The following is a 26751-nucleotide window of genomic DNA, read 5'->3' on the forward strand; positions in this document are numbered from 1 at the left end:
CATCATATTTTCAATTTTTTACAAGAACAACTATATATATATGTATATATATATATATATATATATATATATACAAACGAGAAATCTCCCAAGTGAGTTAATAACATTTCATAGTTCTGTAGGCTACTGACAAGTGCTTCGGGCACTGGTTACACACATGTGCCTTTCTGGAACATTTTATACATGACGACAATATGGTTGTTGTGTCATTGTTATAATGTTATCCAATCACATTAAGAGGTTTGGGTGAAAACAATACCGAGTGAAGCTCTTCAGAGGTTTATTTGCCTCTCCTCCACTTGGTTTTAGTAGAAAAGTGAATGCATACTGCCCCCCAGTGTATGCAACAAGCTCCTTTGTGTCTCCTCAAGGTGTGAAACTGACTCTCAGTAGATGTGCTTCTACTTGCTTTAACATTGTATGATTATTTTTTCTTCTATAATAATACCTTTTGGGACTTCTCAAAAATCTGTAATTCTAACAATCTGTGCATTAAGATAGTTTGCATAGGCCTACTTGGTGGTAGATTGCAATTACGATTGAATTCGCATAAGCATGCAATGCTGCTACCACAATTGCATCACAAAATCGACCATGCAAATGTAATTCAATAGGCTTATTACTGTATATACATGAAGACAGACATACAGTCCCTGTTGTAGGTTACATCTGCAATTCAGTCATATTGTTTTGTCTTCTGTGATCACTATGCTGCATACTGCACAAAGACAAATTCCTTGTTTGTAACATGATTATTGAATTATTTTTGCTGTAACAATCAAATCAAATGAACTAAAAGAATAAAATTTGCTATTTTCTATAGGCTAAAATCCAATGTTTCATGTTTTAAGTCTCAAGTCAAATCCCTCTTTACTATATGCTGTTTTTACCACAGAGACACAGACAGGTTTATCTAGTCACTTTAGGGGCCAAAATGGCGGATGCGTAGCTCTGCTGTTGCGCGCTGATGTTGCAATGGAGTGATACATTACATTTCACTTCTTTCCATGTACGTTCTTTGGTACGGTTTCTCATTTTTTTTGATCAGCTGTGCTACACAACGGGTGACGTCATTTCCGCACTAGGTTGTCCCATTTTCTTCTGCTAACTGGGCGATCAACAAACAGCTCAAAGGCAAACTATCTGTCTTGTTCAATACAAATTGAATGGATTTCGGCTCCTGAAGCTAACAAATACAAAGGTAGGCGAACTAACCTAACGTTACATCTATCAGCTTTCAGTCGGCTGCTTTTGAGGTCGTTTTATCTTGGCTAGTTAAGTTTGCTAACAACTTTTGCTATGTTAGCGTAGTCTGGCTAGTAGCTACCCTACAGCAGCTATTATGTTTAATCTTACCAAAACCTGCCGTACTTTCTTTATCTCGGGCTAATGTTTGGCTACTTACTATGTCGATGCTTACAACACACCGATTACTTGTACGACTAGGCCCCTGTGTTTATCTGCTTAAAATATTCAGAGCACATCGCAAACAAGTAAATCTCAGACTGTCTAATATGAACGTGCCTTCAGTGCCAATTCTGTGCTCGCACACTTTCTGCACAAACCTTAGTCCATAATTGTAGTCATGCAAACCTCATGCTTTACCATTTTAGACTAATATTTGTTTTCCTCTTCCGGTTCCATCTGTGCACTGTCTGCACGAATTAGCAGAATCCACATTGCAGCTGCAGTTTACATTTTTTACATAATATTCAAACTTTGCTCAGAGTGCAAGAAGAAGCTGCATTGAAGATTGGTGGAGTTTTTTCCTTTCCAACAGAAGACAGATGGTTTTGAGCCATGGATCAAGGTGTTGTGGACAATCCTGTTATCCTTGTCATAAAGGCGCCCAACCAGAAGTACGATGACCAGACCATCAATTGTTACCAGAACTGGACAGTGGAGAAACTCAAAGCCCACCTGTCAGATGTGTACCCCAGTAAGCCAGTGAGTATTTTGGGTCAGTCCTCCTGGGACGGACGAACGTGAATTAGCCCATGTGTTAATTTCCCCTGGGATCTCTCATGTGCCTCTCTTCCCACATCGTTTCCCTCTCCTGTGCAGTTCCCATTGCCCTTGGTTAGTAGCACCTGTGTGTTGGTATCTGTGGGTTTGTACATTCAAATTCAGGTAGTGAGTGGTGTAAAATTAGTTTAGAGACTGTGGACTGTTGATAAATATCATTATAAAACGGCTCTCTCAAATCAAGCAATCTGATTGGTTCACAGCCATTGTATAAATCCAGTAACCGAGTCCAATAACCCATGGCCATGGGTTATTGGTTGCCATGGCAACTCTCTTACTAAAAGCCTTTGGTTACCTCAAAAAAAACAAATGGCGGCGACAGCTGTCAGATCCTTGTGAATCGATCTTCGCTTATAACTTTACTAATACTTTGCAGAAAATTATGTTTTGTACAAGAATAGATGCGGGCTAATGTCTTCTTTGCAAAAAAAAGGCTGTTAACCCCGCATTTAACCCCGCATTTAACCCCGTAACGTTAGTTGGTGTCGGGCTTTGCAGAAAGCACTCAGCTTCTCAGCAAGCGCTGAGAATGCAGCGCTGCACTCGAGCTGCCTGTCAGGGTTTCCAGAAAGCTCTCAGCTTCTCAGCAAGCGCCAGGATTGGCCAATGTCAACTTCAGTCTCCAGAACGATCCAATCAAATCACCCGCACGTTCTTGCGGTCCCGCCTTACAGTAGTGTTTCAACTGACTCTATCAGAATACCATGCCAGTCGGACTTATAGTATTATTATTATTATATTATTATACTTGGAAACCGTTTTATAAAAGCAATATAGCACTCGAGCTGCGTGGTGTTGTGGCATATATCCCGCTGATAAGCTGTTATCCCACTCGATCAGCGGGATATATTCGCCACAACACACTTGCTCTCATGCTATATTGCTTAAGTATATCACACTGTCTTAATATTTTACAGTCCAGTTTAGAACTAGCATCCCAAGAAACTGCTTCATCTGAGCTGGGCCAGGGATGTGAAGCATTGCTCTTTCAGTCACCAAATGTGGTCCTTTTTTTTATTTTACGTTAACACGTTAACTGCCAGCGACGTATGCATACGTCAAAAAAAATCCAGCGCTTGACTGCCAGCGACGTATGGATACGTCAAAAAAAACGTTTTTTTTTTTTTGACGGTGGGGCGTTGATCAATCCCTTTTACGTCTCCTGTACAATTATTGGAGGTATTGAATGTGTATAATCTATTTTACCGACCCACTAAGTGTTGACAGTGCTCCCCCAGACGAGCGAAATCAAAGAAAAAGGGAGCAAAGCCATTCAAGGAAATGGCGAGGCGATTTTACAGTATTACATTCTCATGAAAATGGTTGGGGGAAAACGCTCTCGTTTTCGCACTGATTGCTGGCGATGCGGGATTGCAAATTTACATAATACATTACAGGTGGAACACACTTTGAAACACGCAGCATAAATATGACCAGAATCGCAAAAGCTTCTCTCAACCAAAACTCCCAAGAAGCGAGCGAGTCCATGCCGACTTCCTCAAACAGCAGCCTGCAGACAGGCACAGGAGAGCAGCAAAAGCACTGAGACTGTGACGGCCGCGGCAGCCAAGAAGAGGGAGGAGTTGCCTCTCGCTCTCTCCCTCTCTCTCTCTCTCTCTCTCTCGCTCTCTCTCTCTCCCTCCCTCCCTCTCTCTCTCTCTCTCTCTCTCTCTCCCTCTCCCCCTCTCACTAGGATTAAACCTAGTGCGTCTCCCTCCCGAGAGGGAGGGAGAGAGAGAGAGAGGGAGGGAGAGCGAGAGGGAGGGAGAGAGAGAGAGAGAGAGAGAGAGAGGGAGGGAGAGCGAGGGGAAGGGAGAGAGAGAGAGAGAGAGAGAGAGCGAGAGGGGGAGGGAGAGAGAGAGAGAGAGAGAGCCAAAAATGAATGGTTAAAGTGACAGCTCTATCGAATTTCACAAAAAGCCGTTTATCTCTGAATATTTTTTCTCATGCTAAAACCATGCTGTATTCAACTGATAATGCTTACATAACTACTAACTCTACAAACTAACTCTTTTAGACAGAGAAAGTACACATTCTATTAGTACTTTTGAGATATTGTATGTTCACAAACTCCAAGCAGAAAATAATCCTCGGCGCTTGTAAAATGAGCCACAATCCTCAAAAAACGGCTTGGCAGAAGCTACCTACAGCAAGAAAAAAACGGCTGGCAGTCAATGTGTTAACATGATAATCTGTGATTTTTTTTATTTTTTGCAACATCACCTAATCAACCAGTGCCGACAGTAGTACTGTCTGTGATATCTTTTTACGTATTTTGTACAGAAAAGTAAATGTGAAAGCTGTCATGAACTGGATACAGGTTGAATCAATATTGTGTTATATCAGCTGGTGATGGAGAGAAGAAAAAACGACATTTGTTCATATGAAAATGTCACAAGATTAAGACCTTAAAGTCGAGCTGAACCCCAAAATTACTTTTCTTTTCTTTTAGTTCAAATATCTGGGTATGCAGTGCACCTATTTAATACTGTATGCAAAAAAAATCATAAAACTCAAATTTATTTACTTTTTCACACTTTTTCACATCAAAAGTTCATTTTTCAAGATTTCATTGATAACAGTAATGTACAGTTTGCTGACGTCACCAAGTACTAGGGCTGTGCCGATTCACTTATCTCCCGATTCGATACTATCACGATACTTTGGTGCCGATTCGATATATATTGCGATTCACGATTATTGCGATTCTACGATTATTGCGATTCGATATTACGATTTATTGCGATTTTTGTTTATTTTTTTCTTTTCTTTTTTCAGTTTGTTTGCTTTTTTACACTAGATTAGAACATGGGAAAAGTTGAATCATACACTAGAGACTGTATATTATATATCATGAGTAGGGCTGGGCGATATAGTTAAAAACAGGGGCGGACTGGGATCATAATTCAGGCCGGGCATTAGATACCAAGCAGGCCAGGCCGATATGGGCCAACGCGCGTGAAATTTGGGCCGTTTGAAGCCAGATTTGGGCCGTTTGAAGTCCAATTTTACAATGAGATGCACCCACTTTAACCCTGAAGTGTAATTATTACTTCAGACTAACTAATAAAGTAATAAAACCACTAGTAAACCAGTAGGCGGCGCCTAGCCTGCTGTTCAGTGAGTGGCCTGACTGCAAGCACCAAAAAAAAAAAAAAAAAAAAATTTTTTTTTTTTTTTAATTTGCGATTATCGATTCTGGAATAAAAGATCGATCCAAAAAATCGTGACATTAAAAATCGCGATACTTAGGTGAATCGATTTTTTCTCCCACCCCTACCAAGTACTATCAAATTTCTACCCCATTTCAACCAATTATTTCACGACATGCAGCTGTCAACCAAATCTTCATTTCAGGATAATTTTCTCTTCCAAATGAAGGGGAAAATGGCACCTAGTGCCTGTCATCTGGCAGAGTTTCTAGCCCATAAACTAACTACCGGTACTAACTTGAGCAATTATGCAAACTAAATCAAACGGTAATTTCTAAGAATGCAAAGAAATGTAACTGGCTCGTTAAAACACGCATTCCAGGAATATTATTTACATTTATAACGATAATGGCGCGCACCTCTGAGCCTCCCTGGCTGTCGGGGGTCGTCTCTCGGAGATTCCAGGCAGGCGGGCAGCACCCATGCTTCGGATTGTCCGCTCGTTCCGCACGAAGCCGGTGGCTGCATGGTACTCCGCGGATCCCACTCGCGTAGCACGACAACACGCTGAATCCCACCCGATTTGGGGGTGGAACACGCCAGGATTGGCCGATACCAAAGCCAGTCGACAGAATTGTCAAATCAAATCATCGACACCGTATATGGTCCGCCTCTCAATTTGTTTTCAGTCTGAAACGGACTCGGATGCACGTGACGAACGGGTTCACCTCGACTTTAAGGCTACCCCAGACGACCTATTATAGCCATATTTATAATGACCTTCACTTGCTATTTTTGTGTGGACTGGCTAATCCTGTCACCACCGTAAGTAGACGGGTGATCAAAAGTTAGCGCTGCTGCTCCCTGTTTTTTTGTTTGCTGCGTCACATTTTTCCTCGCTGTGAATTCGTCACAATTTCCTCCGGTGTGATTCACAATAGCACAGAAATGTGTTCGCATTGTTCATGACATGGACTCGGTTTACCTTGATAGCATTTCTCAAACTGAAGGAAGGTGGCTGACAAAATTATAGTGACTGAAGGAGCCTCTTGGCAGCATAGATTTGACATCAGGCTGAAACGACGGCATTGAAATTGCCATTGTGCTGCTTATCTGACGTGGCCGTGTTTCCGCTCTGCTCGAATGTAGTCATTGAACACGCACACAGGGGCCAGATCACGTCCTTGTGAAGTTATGGCCAAATCTCAGGAAGTGCAGACAGCACAGCCTGTGCTCTTCTTCCTGTTTATACAGTACATGTATTTGGTTTGGCATATTTAACCAGGAGGCCTCTTGAATCTAGTATGCGAGGATTTCAGTTGCAATTTTGCCAGGTTTTAAAATGGGTGATTAGGTGTATTTCTGCATGATCCTGTTCTAAATGAAGGCTGAAAGAGGACACGCTTTGACCTTGTTGTGCGATCTGTCTAATCCACTGTTAAGACCCCGTCTGATGCTGTGATCTCTAAAGATCCATATTTTCATGCTTAGAAATATGATTCTGTTTGAATTGAATATTGATTATGTGATTTTGTTTTTTTAAGAAGGACCAAACAAATTAAGTGAAATGTATTGTTGCCCATATACTGTGCAAGCCCTCTCCTTTTGACCCGTTTACCATCATTATAATATTGTGTTTTTAGAGCTCCAAAGACCAGAGGCTGGTGTATTCTGGGAAGCTCCTTTTGGATCACTTCACCTTGAAAGATGTGCTCAGAAAGGTAGGTCTTCTCCGTCGTCGCAGGCCTTGTTCTCCTCTCTTTTTCTGTCCGTTACATCGTTTTCTGCCCAGACAAAAGCTTGGCAAACAGGAAGTCGTGATACAATGGGTCAAGTGGGCGGGGCTGCATAAGGTGAATAGGGGGAACCTGTAAGAATCAAGTTTCTATCGATCTTTGGCGCAAGTGATGACGTGCTTTGTTACAACACGCGCACAAGAACGTTTTCATAGAACATCAATGTTGTACAGGACAGGTAGGAAAAACTAAAGCGCCCTGTCCCAGATTTAAAATGTGTGAATTTAGTAAAAGGTGCAGCCTGGAAAGTCTTCTAGAGTGAATGAGATTGTGTCATCACGCACGCACTCTAGGCTGGCTCCATAGGCTGCTACAAGCCTAGCTTTGCTCAACTGTTATTGGAGCACACAGCAAAAAGGGCGGGACTTAGGAAAGGTAAATGATGTCATTGTCCGACTGTCTTTTGCTAACGAGTCCTGGTGGCTTCCACAGCAGGACGAGTACCACATGCTTCACCTGGTGTGCGCCTCACGCACTCCTCCTGGCTCCCCGAAGCCACACAGCAGCCACAGTAACAAGTCCCAGGAGAGCTCCCCAGCTGCTCCCACGGTGGGTTCACCTGCTCTGCTCACACCTCTCCATACATTGCCATTGATTTCATCATCACACCAGACCTTCCATCATCCAGCTCATCCACCCTGATCTACGGCTCCTTGTGGAGCAAAAAGATGCGCTCACCTTTTCCAAGTACAAAGTGCGGTACGCTCCTGTTTCTTTCAGCTGAGGAATATATCTGAAACTAGGTCCTTTTTTGTCCTCTGCTGACCTTGAGAAGGTCATCCATGCTTTAATTCTCTCTACTCCCGTCTAAGCAAAAAGTCCCTCTCTCCCCTGCAATTAGTTCAAAATGCAGCTGCAAGGCTTTTAACTAGGAATAAAAGATAGGACCATAACCTCCATTTTTAGCTTCCCTTCATTGGCTTCCTATTAGTTTTAGAGTTGATTTTAAGATCTTGCTTTTAGCTTTTGAGGCGCTACACGCGAAAGGCTCCTACCCACATCTCTGATCTTATAATCCCAAAGATGCTGCTGCAGAGGGACCAGCTTCACAGTCACACGGCTCTTCTGACGCACAAAGATATAAAAACACAGTTTGCTCAGCCATGCAGAATGCTGGTGAGCAGCAGGAGCATGAAAACCATAGTCTGAGCTTACTCAAGCATCCTCAGAAGGAATTGACATTTTAAACCGAATGTTGTATGCCATTGCATTCAGAAGAAGCTTAGTCGCAAGAACTTGGTGGCTCCACACGACAGGCAGATGCTGCTGCAGAGGGATCAGCTTCACAGTCACCCAGCTTCTCTGACGCACACAGATATAAAAACACAGTTTGCTCAGACAGGCAGAAAGCCAGGAGAGGTGAGCAGCGAGCAGCAGGAGCATGAAAACCATAGTCTGAGTTTACTGAAGCGTCCTCAGGACAGGTTGACATCTGTGAGGGGGGGGGAGGGGGGGACACTGTTGCAGCAAAATGATCCATGCACTTTTGGTTAATATGTCCAAAACAGATTAGCATACAGCTGATGTATATATAAGTTTGATCTGCATGTAAATTGAAAGTGAGGTGCAGCGACCAGGACTCATATCCCACCTGCAGACATGACTAATTGTGTGCCGTAAGTACGGCAGAACCCGGGTCTACGATACGATACGAAATACTTTATTAATCCCCCAGGGGGGAAACTGAGCACTAGGTGGTAGTCGAGTGATTTTACATCTACAGTAACCAGACGCCCCATAAAAGCATTGCATAGATATTGTATACATATTCTGAGCACATGGCCAATATGTTGTATCTAACTGTGCTGAGATTTAGCACACAGGGGGTTAAGATGAGATGTCATTTGTGCATGAATGACATCACTGGTCCACACCTTAACTCGAATAAACTCAAACTAAATGAATGCCTGCAAAACAGTTTATAGTTTTCAGATATACCACTGATTTTGTAATGATACAAACTCCATCGTTCCTGTTGTTGTAACCATTTTCTATAAATTGATGTTCAGTACATTTGATCTGCGTTTACTTTCTATTTTCTATGTGTTTTTATTCTATGCTTTTATTTATTGTAAAGCACTTTGTAACAATGGTTTTGAAAGGCGCTATTGTAAATAAAGTTTATTCTTATTCTTATTATTATCATATTCAGACTGTTCTTTTCCCCGGTTGCAGACACTTCAAAATTCATATAGCCCCGCCCCCCCTGGTCAGGACAGCCAATCCCCTTTGACTGGAGAGAGCAGTGATGGACTCCGACAGCGAGCGGGCTCCTTCCCTTACTACCCGATGCACCCAGCCTTTATGCACAGGTAAGCCTCCAGACTCCTTTATGCACAGGTCTCCTTATTAACACTATGGGATATGGAAAAAAATAGGACAAAACATAAAGAAGACAATACAGCAATAAGAACATAATTAAAGATACAACATTTTGGCCATGCTAATACAGAGCTGCTATTGGCTGTGAAATAATTTTTGTGAAGCTATTATTACATTTTCCAATGAGGAAATTATCTTGGCTATGTCTGCTTATTCTGTAGTCAATGATAACTCATCATAACCAATTCATCTCAGATTACTGTATATATCATCAAAGGTCAAGTGTGTGGCACGTCTACAGTAATATGAGTGTTCTTGTGATTTTAATCTTCTTCTCTTTTGCAGTTCAACATGGCCCCCGCAGTACTCCCCACAGCCGGCTCCTCCCACAAACATGCCTGCATATTACAACCCCATGACACTAATGTGGTGGCAGCAGATATATGCCCGCCAGTACTACATGCACTAGTAAGTCAACATGTGTTTCTGTCTCGACCGTTTCTAGTAAATGTTTACAAAGCTTTTGTCTCCACTTTGTTAACATCGCCCTTGTGCTTCCCTCAGTCAGATGTTGGCTGCCTCCGCTCAGCCTCTCAGGCCGGACCAGCCCTCTCCGCGGCCGCACCCATCGGACCCTCGGAGCCAGCGTCCCCAGGCCGATCGCCGTGGCAACCCGGAGGTCCAGATGAACGCCCAGGGAGGGGAGGTCCTGAACGAGGAGGAGCAGAACCGGGACTGGCTGGACTGGGTGTACACCATATCGCGCGCTGCCATCTTGCTCAGCATCGTCTACTTCTACTCCTCCTTCAGCCGCTTCGTCATGGTGATGGGCGCCATGCTGGTGCTTTACCTGTGAGTGAACTTTGTACCTCGTTTAGGGTTAGACCAATGTATTGGTTTGCTCATAAGGCCTAAATGTGCAAACCAATATATGGGTTGCTTATTTTGGCCTTTTGTTAAATATCAGATATCCTGTCTGTAGAACTTTGGGTTTGATTGGATCCGACGCTGATTGGCTGAAGGAGTTGTCTGTCAAGGCAACTACGCCCGCCCATGCTCCCGCCCCTGCTAAACCCCCCCCATGGCGCCGGGGCCAGACCGTCACGGAGAACCAAATAAAATGTGAGTTCACGTGACGGGCTGGTTTACCAGGCTAGCCAAGATCTGCAGCGCTACAAAATGCAGCCAAAATCAAAGCCGTATAGTTCAGGACAAGAGGTCTGACTCTGGCCCTAAAAGAAAGATCCCAGTTTTTTCCAGTACGTGTGTTCCGTTCTGTTCTGCAAAACATTCCACTGACGTTTTGGCCCTGAAAGGTGTCAGCAGAGTGATGCATCTTGGGCGGGTGTTTTAGAGATGCCCTGATGCTGTCCACAACAAGGGATTTCAGCCGCCATTTATTTCATGTTTATAAAAATAGTTGTACTTGGTCAAACCAGAGCCTAATCTGGTCACCCTATGCTAAGCCTAAAATCATTTCATTTGTGTGGGTTTCCATGGAGACGTTTAGTATCTCATGTTGGTCTCAAGGCAGCTGGTCTGTTGCAGAGCAGATCGGAGTCGAGGTCAATGCCATGATTCAGAATGCTATTTCAGAGGTTTTTCCACCCTGATAAGAAAACCATTCTGAAAGATACCGTAAATCTGCTATTGAGACCTTTCGAAAATTAAAATATCATCATTGGCATGGGTTTTCAAAAACCAGTATCATCATTTCGCACTCTAATCTCTTCTGTCATTGAAACCCAGAGTGATTTATTCTTGAAGAATTTTGTCACTGAAATCATTCATTTGCTAAATCAAGCCCCCATAGTTCTCAATGCTTTCTGATGGAATGTCAGTGACTTCAATAGACTTTGTCCTGTTTTACTCAAGCATGAAATCACAGTGGCGCAGTGGTCACGTTCTTGCCTCGCACTCGCACCTCACGGCAAGAAGGTCCTGGGTTCAATTCTCACCTGGGACGCTGTTGGCGCTGCGGGTGTGTCTCCCCATGCCTTCGGTGCCTAGTGCCCAGGTGGGCTATCTCGTGAAAAGGGCCTTTCTGTGTGGAGTTTGCATGTTCTTCGCGTGCCCCCCTGGGGTTTCCTCCATATAACATCAATATGGACCCCCAGTAAAAAAAAACATGCAGGATGTTGGAAGAAGTTTGTCCCCGGACGCGTATTTCTCCATCCTGACCTGTACCATATCTTTATCTATGAACTGTGCAGTGTTCCATTGAAGGTCATAATACGCAGGATGCCGAGGAGGTTGTGTGATTTTTGTGTGCGCGTGTGTGCAGGCACCAAGCAGGCTGGTTTCCCTTTAACCTGGAGAACGAACTCCAGCTTCCTGGAGACGGGGCCAATCAGGACGACGTGGAGGCGGAGCTACAGAACCACGACTTGCAAGAAATGGTAGCTGTGACTCATCCGTCTCACCTTTACCAAGAACATTCCCCCAGGCTGATCGTACCTCAGTGACAATCAGTATGATGATATCAGTTATACACAATGACATGACGTGCCATTTTCCAGCTCATTATAGGTTGAGGCGATGTCTCGTCATAGACGCTGGTTAGCTGGCTCAGCCTAGCTGGGGGCGTGGTCAGGTCGGGGTAAATCCCCCGTTCGATCCATTCAGCAAAGTTAGAATTTAGCTGCTAGCCCAGCCCAGGCAAACACGATCAGGGATTCAACCAGAGGCAGTAAATGCACATCTGAATAGACGTCTTGTGTTCTGCTCTAGAATCCCCAAACCTGTAGTTTAGAGCTACAGCACCTTCCTTTGGAGAGTCAGCCCATTGAGATATATGGACGGTTTTACCCCACTCGCGCGCCAGCCGTATAACATTTTGTGGGCGTTCCCACACATGCCGACTGTCTCTATAGTGCATTCACGGACTAGTTTCCCACAAGAGTAGAAGAAATCTGTTTTTGAAAAGCTGATAATACGATCGCACCAAACAAAGAGGTTTGTCTTGGCAGTAAGTGGTGAATAAAAAAAAAAAAAAAAAATCCTCAGTGTGACATGGCGAGGCAAAAATAAAAACTTCTGTCAACTGCTGTCACATTTGAGCTCACAGGGAACCTAATCAGGGAAGCAAACCACTTTTGTTGTAGAATGGAATTTGTATCAACGTCATTCTTCTCCCGCATTAGAAAACCAGTTGTGACATCAAAATAATAATAAAGCCAGGAGTCAGGAAAGTTCTCTCACATAAATGTATTCAGCCATTACATAAATCTTTGCAAGCAGAAGATTTCCATTTGCATAGAGACTGGCTCCCTGGAAAAGCTTGCTTGTTTCCAGATCAGGAAGCTCAGTACAGAAAGACACACAGTCAAAGGTTTTATACTGTCTTCTATTCTCACATATCTGAAATAGTGTTCTCACATATCTTACATCTCTTCACAAGCTATGTTTTGACCAGCTCACAGAGCGATGCAGGAATCGAGAGGGGCGTGGGGGGGTGCTGTAGCTAAGACAAGTCCACCAAGGCCACATCTCTGAGTGAGCTTGTCACTGTCCTCCGCTCACGGCCAGAATGACATAAGCTGTCTGTTTATGTGGAATGGAATTTAAGAATGGAATGAAATATGTCACTATGTGAACCTGCATCTGCATCTGTCTCGACGCGGGTTTTGAAGGCAACTCTGAGCCCTGCAAGGCCCCCATGACAGAGCACGGTGTGAGATAGAAAGAGCTGCTAATGTCCCTCATAGGTTATCTTGAGTATGAGTCTGTATTGCCTTTGTCTATGTGCATTTATGATTAATAACTCATAACAATAGCTGTGTGTCTTATGACACGAGGTCAATGGAACTTAAATTTTCTCCCATAACACTTTTCTCTGCGTATGATAATTCTGCAGCATTCGAGCATTTTTGTTTCCGCATGTAAGTGGATGTTGTTCACAGCCATTGCTCAAATGTATGCTTCCAGCTGAAATGATGAGCTGCAATTCCAATGGGAGAAAATGCAACCTATTTGGTTACTGAAAAGATTGATTGATTTTGATTGCGATTCTGTCATCTAACATTACAATCGTTTAACGTCGATCTCCAAATTGTCAAGTTGTAATTACATATTGTTATCCATTAGTAACTACGGTGAAATAATAGTATGGGAATCTTGACATCTAAAAAAAAACATTTATATCTGCAAAACATAACTGTAAGTTAAGTTCTTAAGATGGCTCATCACTTTAATAGTAAACAGTATTGTGCTTTATTTTCATGACAACAATTATTTTGAAAAAGAATGTCAAGTTTTTTGAAATGGTGTAACATTCAAATTTCGCAACGAAAACCTTTTCATTTATAGTCCGGCGCACTGTATGACCAGAGCTAAACATATTTAACCCATTGATACCTGATGCAGCATTTGCGTGTATACATCCCTCATGTGTGTGTGTATCCCTTTAAGACGGTCGGGATACACACACAAATGCTGCATCAGGTATCAATGGGTTAATTTGATATGCTGTGGGCAGTGTGCTATAATCTTGACTTTCTCCCGATTAGGAACGGGTGATGGATGAAGGCTTGGATGACGATGGGGAGAGCGGAGAGGAAGGGGCAGAGGATCCCAACAGCAACCCCCAAACGGGTTTCCTGTCTTCCACCTGGTCCTTCATCATAACCTTCTTCATGTCCCTCATCCCGGAGGGTCCGCCACACGCTGCTAACTGAACCACCGGCTCCACGGCCGACCAAGAAATTCATGCTGTGATTTGGTATAAAAGAATGTTGTTCGGTGAGCAATTCTGTTCTGCTCAGAAACCCCCTTATTGTCAATACACCTAGGAGAGCCATACATCCCCTGAATGCCTAGAGGTCGCAATAGCTCATTTTATACGGTGAGGTGAGGTCAAATAAATGGCTGCTACGGGGACTAACATCATCACACATGATGAAGACAACTGGGCTCCTTGAATCCACCAGAGTCTCAGCTTTACAGTCATACCCGTTTTATGCAATTCCAAGACTGTTTCCAGTATGCAGAAATATTCGAATAGAATAGGCGAAAAATAACATGTATACTGCATGCAAAAATGGCATTTTCTTTTCTTTTTTTATTGTTTATTTGTTTTTGCATGAGATTAGCATAAAATGCATAAAGTCTGTAAAGAGGAGACTCGTGGGCACCCATAGAACCCATTCTTATTCAGATATCTCGAAAGTGAGAGAAAATGGCCACGCCTATTTTTCCCCCTCACCAAAATTGAGCCTAAATCTGGAGCGTCGTTTAGCCCCCTTCCCGACAAGCTAGCGTGACATGGTTGGTACCAATGGATGCCTTAGGTCTTCTAGTTATGCCATCCAGCCACAGCGTCGGTCCCCCAAGTAGTCGCCGACTTCAACTCGGGAGGCCGAACACTAATCTCACTGATTGAACCTGAACCCCACGTGTTCGCGGACACTGCTTTGTCTGAAATAAAGACAAAAAGGGGTTTGCATTCTTCAATGACCGTAACATAGTGAGAGTGCAAAATACAAGGATTGCTTTTGACTCCTTGTAAACGTAGTCGAAAATAAGAGTAGTCACCGTTCTGGTAGAATAATCGGTCGTCGTCAAATAGGGACAGGATGCACCTTTGTAATATTGTACAGTCGTCATCATAGCACTATTTCTGTTTGACAACCTGAATACGTATTGTCTTTGTAAAGTAGTTGCAAGATTTGTTGAAATTGTTTTATTAGTATATTTACTATTTTGTAGGAGTGGTTGTGTTAAAGTAAATAATTTTAAAATGGCCATTGTAGTCCAAATGCTCTGCTACAGCCAATTATAGCCCCAAATCATGTGGCATCTCTGATAACTGAAATGAATGGTTTTGGTCTTTAAAAGTACATAAAATGTGTCTTCTTAAAATTGGACTTATTTGCGTACTATTACTTGTGTTGTGTTGGATGTTTTCATTCCGATGAGGGTGAGGAGGACGTGATGAAGCCTGTGACCCAAAGTGCTCTTGGTTCTGATCTTCAGTGTCAGGATGGTACTGTGAGGCAGCGTGACCTACTCGACAATACAGGACTTGTCAACATAGGTCAATGTAGGCTAATCAACATTCTTCCTCTATGACTTCAAAGTCTTCCTCTGTTCATGAAGGAAATGTTCCCAGCGTAGCCGAACCCTGCAGTCATTAACAGGCTGAAGAGGTATGATTGGCCCCGTGAGGTATTTTTGGTTTCTCATATTGGAAGACGTAAGAGCAATATGACTTAACCCACAGTGGGTATAAATATCTCTCATTCTCCTGTTTCCACCCGGAAACCAACTACCCCGAATCTACACCAAAGGTCTCATTTGGGGTCCCAGTTCTCTGCAAATTTGAAATGTCAGTGTAAGTTGTCGTTATCCTTTATTTATCCCCATGGGGAAATTCATCCTCTGCATTTGACCCATCCTCTACTAGGAACCTTCCTAGAACTAGGAGCAGTGGGCAGCTGCAGTGCAGCGCCCGCGGACCAACACCTGTTATTTTTGGCATTGCCTTGGTCAGGGCTACTGACAGGAGTATTAACCCTAACATACATGTCTTTGACGGTCTCTCATAAGGGTGTGCTGCTTCAGCCCTGGGCAACCCAGCTCACTCCAATGTCTCATCTGTTCATGTATGAGAATAATTGCATTTATCAATTTCATGGTATAATTTAACAAAGGACATGTTAATGTAAAGTTAGGCAAATTATAACTCACCACAGTGGAAATTTGACTAGCGCCCTCTGCACCCAGGTTTTAATTAATTATCTGATTGGGCAACAGTATGTATAGTTAATCAGGTGTCCCATAGTCTAGCAGACTGGGTATTTGTTCCCCAAATATAGAAATATTGACTTGTAGTGTGCTTTGTGCCATCATCGAAAACTGAAATCTCAACAAAACAAAAAAACATGTAAATTGTTTTAGAAATCAACATCAAACTTTTCCTTACAGAGTTGAAATCATTGCACTGGATGCCTCTAAAAACCTTGACATGTTTGGCTAGTTATCTGCTAAACAGTGTTGGGCAAGTTACTTTCAAAATGTAATATACTACATATTACTAGTTACTCTCATTTGAAAGCAATAAGTTAGGCTACTTTACAATATTACTGTCTGTGTATTGTGTATGTAGTTATTACAGTACTTTTGCATTACTTTCACAAAAATAACAGCAGTAGCACCATGACATCACTGCCCCGGAACCATCCCGAAAAATAATTTAAACCGTCTTGAAGTCAGTGTAAGAGTGAAGAAACTGCTTCCTTTTGATGGAAAGAGCTCACAAAGGCCAAAGCTGAGTTGTCCTTCCCTTATTGTGGTCTTAGCGCCATCTTGTGGCAGCACACACAGCCTCCTAATCCCATCAGTTTGAGTTAAACGCTGATAATTGAATGGAAGATGTCAAAGAGCATCCATTCATATCCATCTCTCATGCAGTCCAGCTGCCCCTCGGGAGCATTGACTCACTAAACCATTGAGTCAGTCACTAGAATGGTGTCTAATGGATGACTAACCACTTCACTGATCACCACAACTAGTTAAACTGTCATTTAGAGCCAAGGAAAAGCTCAATAATAATAATAACTCCAATAACTCCAAACTGAAAAATATTGTTAAATTATGAATCAGAAATGATTGAACCAGCTCAATTAAAACTGTGGATTTGCAGCATCATGTAAATCACTCATAGAGTGACTGCTGTCATATTTGTGGATTTTTCATTGTGTAACATTTGTTTTTTAATTCATTGTTATTTTTTATTATTATTTTTGGGGGCATTTTTTGCCTTTATCAACAAATAGTAAACATGGTGTCTCCCAGTGATGTAGTGCAGTAACAGAGTCAACATGGACAGATGGAGATCCATAGCCCCCCCGGGGGTGGACAAAAAGTGTTAAAATAGACAGTGAGCAGCCTCCCAACCCAGTTGACCTCATCCTGTAATAATAATAAAAGATAAAGCAAACCCTGCACTGCCCCGCAGATTTTAAATATTTTATTTTGAAAGAATAATCGTGCCTTGCCAGGAAACCAGAAATTACACAAATGTAGCATTTTTGCCACTTCACACTCATGAGATGAGGAGGAAAACAAAATGTCACAAGGCTATGACAGGTACAAAAACGTGCTCTGTGATTGGCTCGCATCACTTGCCACCAAACATCACTGCACAGGGCATTTCAATCACAATCACACAAAAAATGATTCTGGACACAAATCAGGGCAAAAAGTTTCATTTAATTAACAAAAACATTACAAATTACATTCATTATAAAAAATTGTACACCAGTTGAAAAACGTAAATTTGATTAAAAATTGCCTATAAAATTGATTAAAATCAAATACAATAACAATATATACAAACACAAATACAAAATGACAATATAAAATGTATTACAATCTAATAAAATAAAGTATTTACAGTGACAAAATCAGCTCCTGCATCAACAGTAGTGAAAGCTGTATAGCCCTAATACACTGTTTACTAGCACTTCTGTCTTATTGTGTCTCATTCAAATCAGTTGTACACACAGTACTGTAAAAATCACCAGTTTAAGTTTTTTTGTACTCCCGAGGAAAACAAGGAAGCCGTTGAGAATTGGCGAGAAGAAAAATGTATTTCTGTCATTTAAACAAATCTTTTTTGTAGAAGCAATTCTTGTATCCATAAGTCAAAGACATCAAAGCTCATCTTCTCATTGCTATTCGCATTGATGTAAGAACATCAGACTGCGTGAAAGCCGAGTGTTCAGTCAGAGTTGAGGCAGAGGCAGACACCCTGCAGCACCCAGTGGGAGATGTGCTGGGTGGTGAACAGGTCCGCCTCAAACACCAACCCCACGCCCATAGCATTCCTCCACATGGACGTTGTGTACACTGGCGTCCGCAACGTATTCTGTCATTTGAGGCGGCGTGTCTCTATGGGGATAACCTTGAGTATGGCCAGTGGGACGAGCACATCTTTGGGTTGACTCTTTATGAGACAGCCCTTCTCCATGTCCCAGTCTGCTCCCTCCAGATGCAGGCCTGACACAAAGCAGCCCTGTCCAGGTCTGTCACTGACTTGGTGGTCAGTGTGGTATGAGGTGACCTCTGTGTAGAGCGTGGAGCCATCCAGAGGCCAGCTGTTCTTCCTGCAGGTGGCTTGAACCAGAGCAGTCAGGTAGGACCCAGGGATGTGGAGGTCTGACAGCCACATTACATTCGACTTGCCCTCATCCACACAGGACCTGTACGGTTCATAGCGCCTCTTGAAATTAATCATCCAGTTGCCCAGGGACTTGAGAGTGTTGGGCGCCAGCTTCCTCCAGATGGCAGGGATGTGACCGTTAAAGACGGGCCCGGGCAACCTGGTCCAGCTCGCTGCTCATACCCACCTCACCAGCCAAGGCCCTCTGCAGCTCAGCCAGAGAGTGTTGCACCAGTTTGTTGAAGCGCTCCAGCTCCTGAAGCAGCACCACCGAGGTGGGGGAGATGTCCTGGCCAAACCGCTTTCGAATTTACGTCCATGTCAAACACTTTGGGCAGCTTGTTCTGGATGTCCTGGGCCACTTGGCGGATGTACTCGTCTCTACTGATGCTTCCACCGGACTCACCAGTCTGAGGCTGCAGCTCTAATAGATGGGTCCACATGTCTCTAGCTGCCGGTGTGTAGTATCCTATCTCCGCATTGGAATGCAAACCCAATACTTCTGGTGTGTTTGCCAAGGGTAGGGTCTCAATCTCATCCACATACAGAGGTCTGCAGAAGCTTTTTGCTGCTTCTCTCTGGCATTTATGGCAGATTGCAAAGCAATGTATGTGGGGATACCTCCGCCTACTGTGGCGGAGTGTGTAGCATAGCTAGCATGACAACAACACATAGCTTACATAACTATTATCATTTAGATTATATTTAGTAAATCTGTATCATAAAGAAACTAACTGATGATACTTATGTTTCACTGTTCATCACCAGTATTCCTTCAGCCCTCACTCCCTTCAGTCTCACCTACCACACAGTGTCTCCCTTTCCATAGCAAATTTACTACACTGTAATAATACAAGGACTACATTTTCTTTACTATTACATTCCTCACATTTATCTGAAGCACCCATATGTCCAATTCTAACAACTGTATCCCTTCCTTTGCTATCCACATCCATCCAATCCTTTGCCATGATGATGCACGGTGCAGTCCCTCTTCTACCCTCCAGTGTTGTGTTGCCTGTCTGTCTGTCTGTCTGTCTGTCTGTCTGTCTGTCTGTCTATCTATCTATCTACTGTATCTATCTATCTATCTATCTATCTACTGTATCTATCTATCTATTGTATCTATCGAATTATCTATCTATCTATCTGTCTATCTATCTATCTATCTATCTATCTATCTATCTATCTAACTACAGCATATAATTGTGAAATGACAGTAGTGATTCAGCAGTAGTTGAACTCACTCATCAAATGTAGGCCTACACATACATGGCTGCCTGCTATAAGTTTTCCTCCACGTCTTTATAAATGTTGTAGTTTTAATCTTTAAACATTTTTAATCTCTATCATCTCATCCATGTCTTTCTGCTCCTTAACAGCGATCTGTTATTGGATTGAAGTACAGATAATCCTCATTAATCCAGACATCAACAAACATATTTTGGTGTATCAAATCATTGTTTTAATATATAAAAATGTGTGCACTTTTGTTTTTATCAAAGTCAGTCAATCAAAAATATTACAAATCCATTTTAGCTACAATAAAACATTTTTTGCGGCTAAGTCTAGAACAAAAGACATGAAAAGAAAGAAAAAAGTCAAAATGAAATATGAAGAGGAAACAGCAAAACTAAAACTACAAAGTAGATTTGACTGCATTTGTCCATTTATCCTGCGAAAGCTGAGAATTACAGGACATTTCTTGTTTTACAGCAAACCCTGTACCGTACTGGTGGTACTACCTTTTGTACGCTAAAACAGTGCAAGAACTGCTAAAATTTTTTTTCAAAACAAATAAATCAATACCAATGGAAATGAAAAAGCAAACAAGTGTGGAGCTTGAAGAAAAAATGACACAGCAGCACATTTGGTTTGACAGTTTGGCATGACAAGTCACCTCAGCCTGTTACTGACTGTTATAAGAAGCTCACCTGAAACATCAGCGATCATCTGCTCATTTTAGCACATCATTTATTTTTCATTCAAATGACACACTCCTCCTTGTATGCTTGACAATGTAACTCTTTAGACAATGTATGATCACCGCTGTCTATGTCAGCTGACTGCTTATAGAAGCCACGAGGCATAAAAGTCCATTCAACATGAATGATATTTGATAGATCGGTGGTTCAATACCCAAAAACTATTGAATAGAAGCCATGTGTACGGGAAATTAAAATGTTTTCTTCTGAATCATCATGTCTCTGTGATATTCAGTGCTTCATTATCAATAGTAAAGCACGATTAGTGAGAGACCGATATAAGTACTTTGAAGCTATGCACAAATACTTGTGTGGACAAAATATTTGGCGATAACCTAAATATCACGTTGAATACCATTCAACACCTCATTTTCACAGTGTCAAATGGTAAGATTTAGATTACAAATGAAATGCAGTCAAATAAATAAATGAAGTCACAAAGGACTCAATCACGACACTGGCTCAAAAAAGGCTGCAATAAGAATCCAGGTTTTCAAGTACCGATCCTTTGAAACAGATCTTTCATAAATAACACTGTGACTCTTTGGACATTGGCATTTGTCTATCTCCTTGTTGTCATCCAAAGTGCAACTATTCCTGTGTTCACACAGACTCAAATATGTTATGTTTATTAATAAGCGGTCATTGTGAAGAAATTGTGTGTAATAAAACCCTACGATTTTGTTTGGCACTTATTGGCAGTGGCTAAGTGCCTGTGCCATGACATGGAGACACAAATCATTCATTAAGGAGGCAAAATAAATGTTCATTTTTCCAACTGCCCCTTTTTCAGTCATCTCCGCACACTAAAATAATTCAAATAATGTTGTAAATGCACCATGATGCATTCATAAAATAGCTACTATCTACAGTAGGTGTCCTTGAGGCTGTTGGCGGGGATCTTGTAATCCACATCCTTGTTGTGGAAGAAGTGAAAGGGTTGGTTCCAGCCAATCTTCTCCTGCACCACGGCATGGAAGAAGGCCAGCACATAGAGCTGGCCTCATCTGGAATACTTCATCTTCATCTTGAAGTCTCGAAGACTTTTGGCCATCAGGGGGCAGATTTCTGTGAGAGAGGGAGAGAGAGAGAGAGAGAGAGAGAGATTATTAAAGAGATAACAGGAAGGAAACAGTCAAAACACAATTCAGAGCATTTGTTATGTAGTATTTTTTCACTTCTGTTGACTGAGCCTCCCCTGAAACTGTTTGGAGGCCCCCTGGGGAGGCCATCCTCCCACTTTGAAAACCTCTGGTATACGACACACACACACACACACACACACACACACACACACACACACTTACTTTTGCTCCCCTGTGGCTTGCGTGTATATCCTCGTCTTGTGGGTGCTGCGGGGCGGGACTGGGTGGAGCTCTGAGCAGGTGTGGAGGAGCTGCTGTGCATTATGGGAGCCAGCTGTGATGCAGAGAACAACAGACACTTTCATGTAGATTGCTGTTGTGTAATATTTCATGCTGGGGGGTAAATGTCTGACGTCTTGTTGTAAAATGTCGCAGACCCTCATCATCATTTGACCTCTGGGAAAACACATGAAGTGGGACTTACCCCCCCCAGATTTCTTGCAAAACTGTATTCTACTTGATTTGAAAACTCTGCAGGCAAGATGGCTGTCTATACTCCCTTCTCTTGTGTGTGTGTGTGTGTGTGTGTGTGTGTGTGTGTGTGTAAAACAATTTGATGATTGTCCCCATCAAATAAATTAATAGAATAAAAAAAATCGATTAAGAGAAATTCATCTTCCTTACCCGTCTGCGTTTCTGTGACTGGGCAGCGGAGCCGGACGCCGGTCTCTTAACGGAGGAAGTGGGAGAGGAGGCGGCGGGCGGAGGTCTGGACAACAACGGCTGAAAGGAGAGGGAAAAAAAAGACTAGTGTTCAGCACATGTTCAGCACCACGGAGAGCTCCAGAGTGGAGCAGGTGAGCAGAGTTTGAATCAGCCAGAGAACTCTGGAGCAGCACACAGGTGAGCGGAGTTTGAATTGGCCAGTGAAGTGGACTATGAAAACCCTCTGGGGGTACAAATACTGTACAAATAGTGTAACACATTACAGAGTACTAAAAGTGTTGCTGTTTGATCAGAAGTACCTCAAGGGAGGTGGTCAAGTCAAGAGCTGTCTGGGCAGGCGCAACAACAGGCCACGGATCTATCAGGAAGAAGAAAGAAAGAAAGTCAAGTCAATTACCATTAACACAATACCGGTATGTGAGGAGCACATCGGTAAAACACTTACAGATGAATGTAGATTGTCAAAATATTTATAAACCACACACACCCACACACCTACACACCTACACACACACACATACACACACTGAGGAGTGCTGAGGAGAGCAGCTAACCTGTTCCTGAATCGCTGTCATCGTCAGAGCTGCTGGTGTCGCTCAGGCGCCCCACTAACCCTAACCCTAGCTGTGTTAACGGCGCCATGGCTTCATCTGTTACACAAAGAGGGAAAGCTGTCATGTTAACGTTAAACAACCCTGAAATACACGTTAGCAAACCTTGTTTTTTGTTTGTTTTTAAAACGTCACCATGTCTGTCAATTGTAACTGTTGTACCTGCTTAAATAAAGGCTAAATAAAAAAAAATAAAAAAAGTTTAATAACCAAGTATTCACCTTATGTAACCCCGCCCACTTGACACGGTTGTGTTACGACTTCCTGTTGAAAACGCTGTTTGTTTCAAACCTAGTCTGACTCAGGCTCTTAGGGGTCTGCACACACCTTATAGCCCCTCAGCAGTGTTGACTCAGGCTCTTAGGGGTCTGCACACACCTTATAGCCCCTCACCTAGTCTGACTCAGGCTCTTAGGGGTCTGCACACACCTTATAGCCCCTCAGCAGTGTCGGCCACAGTTAACACAATGAAAACAATACGTACTGTGCTGTCACAGGAAGTGTAAAAACAACAGGAAGTAATTGGCTGACCCCTGCGTTGGAACATAAGGTGAATTTGGTCCAGGTGAAGTTTAGCTAGATAGCTTATCTCTGTCTTATTTTAAGAGTGGAGGTAGGTGAGCGCAGAGTACTGAGGAGAGCAGCTAACCTGATTCAGAGTCACTGCTATCAGAAGTGCTGGAATCACTGCTGCTGCTGTCACAGCTGCTGCTGCTGCTGCTGCTGCTGCTGCTGCTGCTGCCAGAGCTGCTGCTGCTGCTGCTGCTGCTGCTGCTGCTGCCAGAGCTGCTGCTGTCCTCGTCTTCGCTGTCGCTCAGGCTTGGGGAGTAGCTCGAAACGGGCACGGCCTCAACCACCTGCACAGATCAATAAGCTTAATTTGCATTTACACAAGGCAATAAAAAAATTATCAAGTCTCATGTAACACTCATACTGTAAATTCAAAAGGCATAATGAGCCCAATCATCTTCCTTACCCGCATTCGTTTCTCCGGTGGGGGAGCAACGGCCGGCGGAGCAGAGGCGGACTCTGGCCTGGTCCTTTTCAAAGGCCTAGCACTGGCCTTGCTCGCCTCGGAGGAAGAGGAGGACGCGGGCGGAGGGGTGCATGTGGGACGGGATGAGGAGGGGTGAGACGAGGACGAGGAGACAGACTCTGGCCCCTTCCTGCTTTTATAATATTTAATCAGCCTCGCCCAAGCGTCAGCGTTGTTCAACAAAATACCCTAAAAACAGACAAATCAGAGTTCATTAGTAATCTCTTTCAAATTGAGTATTGAGATTCATTCAGAATAAACATCGTAGTACTCTGGAATTGCAAACTGTGGATTAAACAAAGCCAACCTTGCTCGCCTTGGAGGAGGATGATGAGGAGGAAGAGGAGGCCACGGGCGGAGGGGTGCATGTGGGACGGGACGAGGAGGGGTGAGACGGCCGGGGGTGAGACAAGGAGCAGGAGGAGGGGTGAGACGGCCGGGGGTGAGACAAGGAGGAGGAGGAGGATGAGGAGGAAGAGGAGGCAGCGGGCGGAGGGGTGCACTTTTTTCCTGTGGGACAAAGAAAAATGTCAAACTTCAATCCCAAGTAAAGAAAATATGTATTTCATGAAACTCTCAATCTAAAAAAGATGCATTGGTCGAAAGAGCAAGTCAAGTCAAGTCAAGTTTATTTGTATAGCCCTAATTCACAAGCATGTCTCAGAGGGCTTCAGAGAGAATATGTCTAGCTAAATATAGCTGACAAGCAACGCTTTAAGGGAACGGGAGGGAATTGCACTTACTGCTAACACTCTTGGAGCGTTTCCTCAGACACCTCATAATGCACCTCTGCATCTCCCTCATTGTAGAGGGCTGAAACGTTGTAACGTCCACCTCAATCTCCTCTGGGCTCCTTTGCAAAGGGGTCTCCCGGGCCTCAATGATGGCCACCACCTCCCACAGCTTGTCAGCAGGCACCTTCATCATCTCCATACTGATCTGCACCCTCTCACGGTAAGACATCGGCTCAGCATGGCCGTTGAAGCTCTCTTCGTCACATGGGACACTCCTAAACAGAGTGAAGTGTAATTATCCATATGAAATTATGCAAGTCATGGATTGCAAGAAAAAATTGTTGGGGAAGTAATTCAGTATGAGTCTGAAGTCATCCCTTTAATTTTGTATCAATGCAAAGTTAAACTTATCTATTCTGCCCAATAGCAGATTTATAATGTAATTGACATATTTTAGTATATAAGCATGCTTTTGCAGTTTTGTAGTTACAATGTGTAATGTAATGTAATGTAAATGTAATGTAGCTTTCAATGGGGACAGACATGATGTGTGAAATGATTTCAAATGTTGTAAACTGTGATGCAATTTGACCATGTACAGGTATGGAGAAGTGAAGGTACCCATCTCTGACTCAAATACCTGAATTTGCCTCTAGTCTTGACAACCGATGAAACTGTGGCAATAGTGCCATGGTACAAATCAAGAGTTTTGAATGTGTTGGGTTTAAATATCAAACAACTAACCTGCTGGAGGTGTAGCCCGAGTCATGCGACCAAGGAGAGGAGGCAGAGGAGCCATGAGAGGTGGGGGGCCAGTCCAGGAGCTGCATACTGTAGGAGGTTTGTGCAGAGCAAAAGGGGATGGTCTTGCTCTGACGAATCTGTTCATAACAGAGGAACAAAAATAAAGACATATATAAGCGATCATTTATCAATACATTTTCACTCGGCCAAGATGCTGCTGTCAAAACAATATTGCTGCCTCGCTGTAACCAATTGAGTTCAGTTGGCAACAAACAGCAACGAAATGCAAATAAACTGATTATAGCGTTTAGACATGGCTCACATTACACACACGCAAAGAAAAAAAAAGGCTATTACGTCTTTGGTAAATGACCTACTGACGCTATTCTAAAAAGGGTGACGACCATTAACATCAAAGCAATATGCACGAAAGCATATTGCTTTATGTTAACTCAAAGCAATATGTACGAAAGCATATTGCTTTTATGTTAACGGCCGTTACCCTTTCAGAAACTAGGTCGTTCACGGTTAAATGTAAACATTAACCAGACAATAATTACACTGGTTGTTAGCTACTGCTAGCAAATTAACGTTAACTAGCAAGTTGTACCTGCATGCTAACGTTAGCTTTTTTTTTCTCTCTTTTTACAAACGCTTGTAGCTACAAAATTTGGTAGCAACGTCGAATCTGGCAATGTTAGAAATGTTTGAATCCAGATCTTCCGTGTCAACTGATTTAATTGAGTGTAAGACTTTGCGGTAGCTAGCATTATGTTAATATGGCTAGCCAACTGCGCTGTCTTGAAGTGGTTGACATTTGCCCACTTACTGTTAACGTTAGGTTCTTGTGTTAAATTCTTCCTCCAAATATAACTCGGAAAACATTTCGGAGCTTTGTAAGTTATGTAACCATCAAATGTGCTAGAATTACCTTGCTTGCGAGAAGATCCATCACTGCGCTGTTATCATGTAGACTGAGTCGACTGAGTAATATAACTGCACTGAACCTGGACGAAACAAGATTCAAACTTGACGGTGAAAATTTGATTGACATGTCATCCTCCAATAAGCAGGTGGCAGGGTGGGCGGGGCGCTAGGAGCTGAACAGTCATGTGACACTCTTGACCTGGGAAACAGACAGACCCTTCTCACGGGGGCCATTTTGTGTCGAAAAGGCAGGGTAAAAACAGGTGCAAGCAAAACACTAATGAGGGTTTCCAACTCCCATGCTTGGAATGTGGAAACCCTCATTAGTGTTTTGCTTGCACCTGTTTATTCTGCCTTTTTGACACAGAATGCCCCCCCCCCCCCCCCCCCCGTGAAAAGGGTCTATTATATCCCCTTTATTTTTTGTGTTTAATGCATTTTGCCC

General features: G+C 43.0%; 1 protein-coding gene across 4 annotated transcripts; it reads left to right on the plus strand.

Moving 5' to 3' along the window:
- The first annotated feature begins 1085 nt into the window (after positions 1–1085).
- LOC310785619 (homocysteine-responsive endoplasmic reticulum-resident ubiquitin-like domain member 2 protein) lies at positions 1086–15145 on the plus strand. 4 transcript variants are annotated; one of them, XM_083646755.1, is made up of 9 exons: positions 1086–1201; positions 1669–1947; positions 6821–6898; positions 7406–7522; positions 9149–9285; positions 9641–9763; positions 9860–10147; positions 11580–11694; positions 13804–15145. In XM_083646755.1, exons 2-9 carry the CDS (start codon positions 1801–1803, stop codon positions 13969–13971), a joined length of 1173 nt encoding a protein of 390 aa, XP_083502881.1. In that variant the 5' UTR covers positions 1086–1201; positions 1669–1800; the 3' UTR covers positions 13972–15145. The 4 variants fall into 4 exon arrangements, with proteins under 4 accessions (XP_083502881.1, XP_083502882.1, XP_083502880.1 ...); XM_083646756.1 differs by having other exon boundaries at positions 1093–1201; positions 1781–1947; XM_083646754.1 differs by having other exon boundaries at positions 1094–1201; positions 1672–1947.
- Positions 15146–26751: the final 11606 nt, after the last annotated feature.

Source organism: Poromitra crassiceps (assembly GCF_964638095.1).
Source record: "Poromitra crassiceps genome assembly, chromosome: 11".
Classification (NCBI taxonomy): Eukaryota; Metazoa; Chordata; class Actinopteri; order Beryciformes; family Melamphaidae; genus Poromitra; species Poromitra crassiceps.